The sequence below is a fragment of the Mus caroli genome, chromosome 1 (genome assembly GCF_900094665.2).
Source record: "Mus caroli chromosome 1, CAROLI_EIJ_v1.1, whole genome shotgun sequence".
In the NCBI taxonomy this organism is placed as follows: Eukaryota; Metazoa; Chordata; class Mammalia; order Rodentia; family Muridae; genus Mus; species Mus caroli.
This window is the reverse complement of record NC_034570.1, coordinates 78,541,284-78,548,121: the sequence shown is the minus strand read 5'-3', so window position 1 is coordinate 78,548,121 and position 6,838 is coordinate 78,541,284. Positions and strand designations below refer to the sequence as shown.

The window sequence follows — 6,838 nt, the reverse complement described above, 5'->3', positions numbered from 1 at the left end:
AGTGCTTGGGAGACAGAGGCAAGCAGATCTCTGAGAGAGAGAGAGAGAGAGAGAGAGAGAGAGAGAGAGAGAGAGAGAGAGAGAGAGAGAGAGAGTTAGTTAGTTTTAGGACAGCCAAGGCCACACAGAGAACCTCTGTCATGAAATACAAAACAAAACAAGACTGGGGTTGGGGATGTAGCTAAGTTGGTAGAGCGTTGACTAGCATGCGTTAAGTCCTAAGTTCTGTTCCCACATAAACTAGGTATAATGGTGCCTGGCCTGTAATCCCAGTCCTTGGGAGACGAAGGCAAGAAGAGCATGGTCATACTTGGAAACTTTGTGAGTTCGAGGCCAACCTAGAATATATGAAACCCTATCTCAATAACAAAACATTTATAAAATTGTCAAGGAATAGGTAAAAGAAAATCTTAAAACCAAAACCCAATAAAATGTTGTTGTGCTTATAGCTCAGAATGATGTTGTAGGTCCATCTCCCAGAATCACACACACACACACACACACACACACAGGTAAAATTAGGGAACCCAGTATACAGTTTGTATCTTGCAGTAACATGTGTACCCTGGTTGTGATCTTGCACCATAGTTTTGATTTTTACTGTAGTATTTTTTGAGATATATTCATTGGGGGAAGTTGGGCAAAGTATACACTGATCTCACTACACTGCTTTAAATTACACATTCATCTACAGTTACTTTTTTTTTTTTTTTTTTTCTGAGACAGGGCTTCTCTGTGTAGCTCTGGCTGTCCTGGAACTCACTCTGTAGACCAGGCTGGCCTCGAATTCAGAAATCCACCTGCCTCTGCCTCCCGAGTGCTGGGATTAAAGGTGTGTGCCACCAACGCCCTGCTTACAGTTATCTTTTAAAATACAATGATACAATCAATGATTTCTTTAGGAAAATAGTCATGATCTGCTATTGCTGAAGAAAATATTTCAAAATAACATATATGTATATACAGGAGTACATCTCATATTTATCATGTATGTTACAAATGTATGCACAGTCACCTCTTTGTATGCATGAGTTCTTAATCCAGATTCAATGAAGCTTGGATTAAACATATTTGAAGAAAAAATGTTTGTACTGAACAAGAGAGCTATTTACCTTGTCGTCATTCTCCAATAATACAGTAGAAGGGAGTCTGGAGAGGTGGCCCAACAGTTAAAAGTATTTGCTACCTTTGCAGAGGCTTGGGTTCAGTTCCCAGTACCCATGTGGTGGCTGGGTCACAACCATCAATAACTAGAGTTCCAGGAGATCTGATGCCCTCTTCTGGCCTCCATGGGCACTTCTCACACATGGTGTACATACATACCTGGAGGCAAACACTTATACTCATAAATATAAAAATAAATATTCTTGGGGCTGGAGAGATGGCTCAGTAGTTAAGAGCACTGGCTGCTCTTCCAGAGGACCTGGGTTCAATTCCTTGCACCAGGATGGCAGCTCACAACTGTCTGCAACTCCAGTTCCAGGGAATCCGACACCCTCACACATGCAGGCAAAATACCAATGCACAAAAAATAAAAATTAAACAATTAAAAAATAAATATATCTATAAAAATTGAAATACGTTATAACAAACAAGTGGTCTCATGGTGTTTACATTGTGTTTGGGGTTGTAAATAATTCAGAGATGACTAAATGTCCAGGAGGATGTGCATAGGTTATACATACTGTGGGGTTTTCTTGTGTGGTATGTGCATGTGTGTATGTCTTTGCATGTATTTGGGCGCACTTGTATGGGTGCCAGTGCATATGTGTGTGTTTGTATATGTGTGTGAGTGTGTGGGTCTGTGTGTGTGTGTGTGTGTGTGTGTGTGTGTGTGTGTGAGAGAGAGAGAGAGAGAGAGAGTGTGTGTAGATCAAAGAATGACTTGTGGGTGTTAGTCTTCTCCTTTCACAATACGGATTCTGGGAATCGATTTCAGGTCTTCCATCTTGGTGGCAAGCACCTTTACCCACTGTGCCATCCTACCAGCCTACTGTATGTTCTTTTTTTTTTTAAAGATTTATTTATTATTACATGTAAATACACTGTAGCTGACTTCAGACACACCAGAAGAGGGCATCAGATCTCATTATGGGTGGTTGTGAGCCACCATGTGGTTGCTGGGATTTGAACTCAGGACCTCTGGAAGAGCAGTCACTGCTCTTACCCGCTGAGCCATCTCACCAGCCCCTGTAAGTTCTTTTAAGCCATTGTTTGTATCAATTTATTAGTCAGTGAAAGAAGGCTCCTAGATCAGTGAATGGTCAGTTTTAAATAAGGGACCCAATAAAAGCTTATTTTACACCTCTGCTCCTCATTTTTCCCCCTCCCTTGCCTCGCCTTTATTTACCAGCACGATGGCTCCATCTTGGAAGCCACTCTTTCTTGTCTCTCTGCCTTTGTGGGTCCTACATTCTTCCAGAGGCTGCTGTGGTTCCCTCTAGCCAGATCTGCCTTTTATCGCTCTGTCTCCACAGGCTGCCTTCATCTTTCTGCTTGTGTCTTAGACCCTGCCCCTTTGAAGGGCATTCTGTTCCCCATGTAGCCCAGCTCCCTACCCCAAGGCCTTCCCTTTCCATCTGCACCTCAGCTCTGAGCATCCTTGAGGGCTCTTCCTTTTCTGAGAATGGTATCTGCTGGAAACCTTCACTCAGGATACTTTCTGAGCCCCTGTGTCTGCCTATGGGAACCCTTGTATCCCAGTTCAAATGCCTCTAGCTCCTTAACATTCCATGGCTCCTCGGAGGACACTGGCCTGCCTGTTCCCCCCATGCATGTGAAATTCCTGTACTACAGGTCTCTTCATGTTTTCACCAGTTTGGAGAACTACTAGGGCAGGCACTCGGCATGACTCAGCTTGAGCCCTGCTTGACGCCCTGAAGGCTCATGCTAGTCTCAGTTTGGAGACAGTGCTCCAAGGATGTTCATCTGATGTCATTAAGGTCCCTGAATTCACTCAGGATCCAGGCAGCCAAGGTGCTTACCTTGAGCTGGGCCTCGAGAGGAGGTGACACCTCGGTTCTTCCTCTGTCTCCGAGGACCCCAGGAGAAGCAAGTCAGTAGGCCAGTGCGGCCAGGTCTTTCCCAGGCACCTTCTGCTAGAAAGAAAGAGAACAAATCCGCAAGGCAGAGGTCAGTTAGTGCCTGCTTCCTAAGCCAAAAGACTTCCCTCAGCAACCCACGAACCTCAGCTTTCTACTGCCCTGGTTTCATCTGTCTGCTTATCTCAGGTCAGCCTTGAAGATTTCTGTTATGTGCGCATGCTAGGGAAACCATAGCAACAGAATGACATCAAATCAACTACAATTGCATACCACTAGAGGAAACTCTCACAGGGCAGTGATATCATTCCGTTTTTAGTTCACACTCCCTCCTTGCTTCCTTCCTCACCTCTTCATTTCTTTATTCATCCATCTGTTCATTTGCTTTTGAAACAGGATCTCACTATGTACCTTAGGATGGCCTTGAACTTTCCATCCTCCTATCTCAACCTCCTGAATACTGGGGATTACAGATGCAAATTGTCACACCTTGCTTCAGACTATTTCTGAACACCAAGAAATTAGATGCTTTTTTTGGGGGGGGGAGGGTTGTTTTGTTTTAGAGACAGGGTCTCATTGTGTAGCCCTGGCTGGCCTCGAACTCACTATGAAGATCAGGCTGGCCTCTGTGTACTGACTACTGGGATTAAAGGCATGGGTCACTTTTGTTTCCTTTCAGCCAAAGCTGCAACAAGAAGTTATAGTTAATTCATGAACTTGAATTAGTAAAATTCATTAGTAAAAGGTTTTGTTTTTCTCAGAGAGTGCTTTATAAGAGTAAGCAAGCATTTAATATAATAGAGGATGATGCGTCTGCAAAGGTCCCATTTTCCAGAGTGGTAGGGGTTATTTCAAACCAAGGATTTGGTCATCCATCTTGGGTGCCAGGGTGTGAGGGCCTCTCAAGAGAAGGAAGGCTTAAAGAATTTTCTAGGCACTAGCTCATTAGTCTGGGGAGAATTTGTGTGAATTACCTTCTTTCTTTCCCTCAAGGCCAGGTAAGGAAGCCAACGAATGATTCTCAGAACAGGAATGCACGTGGGGTATTTATCTGCCTAATCTTTCAGGATCCTGGAGGTTGGTCAGCCTCCACCAAAGGAAGGCAGGAGGGGAGGGAACCACCAGAGAACTACTGTGGCCTAGCCAGCAGGTGCAAGTGTGACATTTATAATATCAGACAATGTCTCCTGGTGTGAAAGGTCTGACATCTCCCAGTGGCGGGCTAATGCCCCAGAACACCTCACACAGCCAGAACACCTCACACAGCCACTCTTTAGCTCAAAAGCTTACTACGGTCAAAGGTCAAACGGAAGTGAGTTGAGCAGTGGAAAGCTCTCCTAGCGTCTGACAGGGCTTCACTTAGGGCCCTCTTTTTAATCCCAGTACTTTGCAGAGTTCCGGCAAAACACGCTGCCTTGGGACGTCTGATCTCATGATGGAGCAGTCTCCGACTAGGAGAAGCGCTCACACCATCTCTACACTTTAGGATAGAGCGTGGAAGGAAAACCTGGCGGAAGCAGCCAGCGATCAGTGGCTACCAGGAATAACTGAGGTCGTCACGGTCTCGGTTCCTCACACCCTTCCGGACACATCCCTGGCACCTATTCTGTGTCTTTGCCAGGAACTTCGATTGCCTTCCTCCCTTCCACACCGAGCCTCCTGTATAGCTCCCCCTCTCCTAAAGCTCCTGAGGACAATCCTACCAGGACAAACTTGTCCTAAAGCTACAGTCACCCCGCCCCCCAGTCTCAGTTCTTCCCACGCACACCACCCAAATGTTTGCATCTTCTATGACTGGGAAGTCTCCAACTCCTACATTGTTGTTGTTTAGTGCAGTTCAACCCTACTTCTTACTCACTTCCCACCAGTTGTACCCTCAGATACCCCACCCCCACCCCACCCCCGATCTCATGTGCAGTCAGGATCAGGCCAGACAGACTCAATTCCATGTCCAGAGCATGTCCACCTTAGGCTGAGAAGCCTTGTGCTGGGGACCTCCCAGCACCGGGCCTCAGTTTACCTCAACAAAGTTGGGTGGCCTAAAGGGGTTCAACCGGTCTAAAGGGACGCCTTCCCCAGTGCCCAGCCTGACCCCACGCAGCCTCACCTGGTCGTCCCGGCCCCGCAGCTTGCAGGGCTCTGCAGGCCGCCTCCTGGACCGCCAGGCTGGAGGCCGGACAGCCGGGACGGAAGACTGCTGCTTGCACCGGGCCCCCGACCTGGCGGCCGAACACCGTGCGCAGCAGCGTCTCCAGCAGCTGCAGTTCGGGCGCCCCCGCGTCATCCGCACCCGTGTCGGCCACCAGCACTCCGACCAGCGCGGCGCCCTCACGCCTCCGGTCGCGCACGTCCCGCAGCATTTCCCGCAGGCTGCGCCGCGACTCCCGGGAGGTCAGCGATCCGACGCGGCACAGCACGAAAACGAGCGGCGAACGGATGGCTCGCTCCGCCTTCGCCCCCGGAGCCCCGTGCGGCTCGGTGGCCGCCGCGGTGCCCGCGCTCTCGGCCTCTGCGCAGCCCGGCTTGCCCGGCGCGGACTCCGGTGGGAACACGGCACCGGCGAAGTCCCGCAGCAGCGCGCGGCTCTGCTCGCGCTCCCACAGCTCGCCCACCAGCAGCACCTGCCCGCGGCCACCCGCCGCCTCCACCAACGCCTGGAAGGGTGGCTCCGCTGGGCTCGCGGGCCGCGGGGCCAGCGCCTCCAGCTCGCTCTCCATGCTGGCCGCCGCCTCCTGCGCCGAGCTGGGAGCTCCGCCGCCGCCTCGGCCGACACGCCCCCGAGGGCCGAGCCGCCCGGACCCCCTGCCCGTCAAGAGCGCCCTGCGCGCTCCTGTCCCGCCGCACTGAATTTATCATTCACTCATTCGTTCATTTAGACACCCAGTAACACACTCAGTAGTTTAGGACTACTAAGCATTTAGGACATCTAGAAAGTACAGGCTCTTGCGGGGGACTGAGGATGAGTGGACGTTATTAACCTGACTAACGCACCCTCTTAGGGTAAGATGGTTTTGAATCCCGGAGCAGATTTGTTTGTTTGTTTGTTTGTTTGTGCGTTTTATTTGTTTTATGTGTATGGATATTTTGCTTAAATGCATCTGCACTAGTACCAGCGTCTGATCTCCTGGAACTGGAGTTGTGGATGTTTATAATCAACTACATGGGTACTGGGAACCCAATCCAGGTCCTCTGCAAAAGCAGTAACTGCTCTTAATCGGTAAACCATCTCTCAGATTTTTTTTTTCTTTCTTTCTCCCGAGACACGATCTCACCATCCTAGCCTAGAATCTGGAGACCCTTTAGGATTACAGTCTGTACCACCATTCCTTACTTCTGGAGCTATTTCGGAGTAGTCCTACAGGGTTTGGCGTCAGGGCCTGCTTTTCCAGTGGTGTAAGCTTTGGAGCCCAGTTGGAGCAGAAGAGTGAGTGAGAACGGGAGAGAGATAGGAAGCATAACATCCTAGCTTCAACTCTGTCGCTGTGATAAAAATACCTTAACACCAAACAATTTAGGGAAGAGAAGAAAGGGCTTATTTTAGCTCACAGTTCCAAGTTGTAGCCATCACTGCAGGAAAGTCACAGAGGCAGGAGCTTCCTTCCAGACAGCTGGCCACAACACACCCACACCCATGAGTGAAGAGATATGAATATTTTTGTACAATCACACCAATGAAGGGTGTCACACATCATCCTTCAGACTGGGTCTTCCCTCATCAGTTAAGGTGAACAAGATAATCCTGGCCATCCCCAGATCTGCTCATGGGGCAAGCTGACCTAGACAGTCCCTTTTTGAGA

The 6,838-nt window shown here is 49.0% G+C and overlaps 1 protein-coding gene across 2 annotated transcripts in view; it reads right to left on the bottom strand.

Annotated features, from left to right (window-relative positions):
• C1H2orf72 (chromosome 1 C2orf72 homolog) overlaps positions 1-5,841 on the bottom strand; it is a 9,329-nt gene extending 3,488 nt beyond the window's left edge. The window contains exons 1-2 of one of the 2 annotated variants that reach the window (XM_021159962.1): positions 5,149-5,841; positions 2,985-3,098 (exon numbers count right to left, since the gene is read on the bottom strand). In XM_021159962.1, coding sequence (XP_021015621.1) covers positions 2,985-3,098; positions 5,149-5,758 — 724 coding nt within the window. In that variant the 5' untranslated portion in view covers positions 5,759-5,841. The remainder of the gene's footprint in view (positions 1-2,984; positions 3,099-5,148) is intronic. The other variant, XM_021159970.1, reaches the window with a different exon arrangement.
• Between the last annotated feature and the right edge of the window lie 997 nt (positions 5,842-6,838).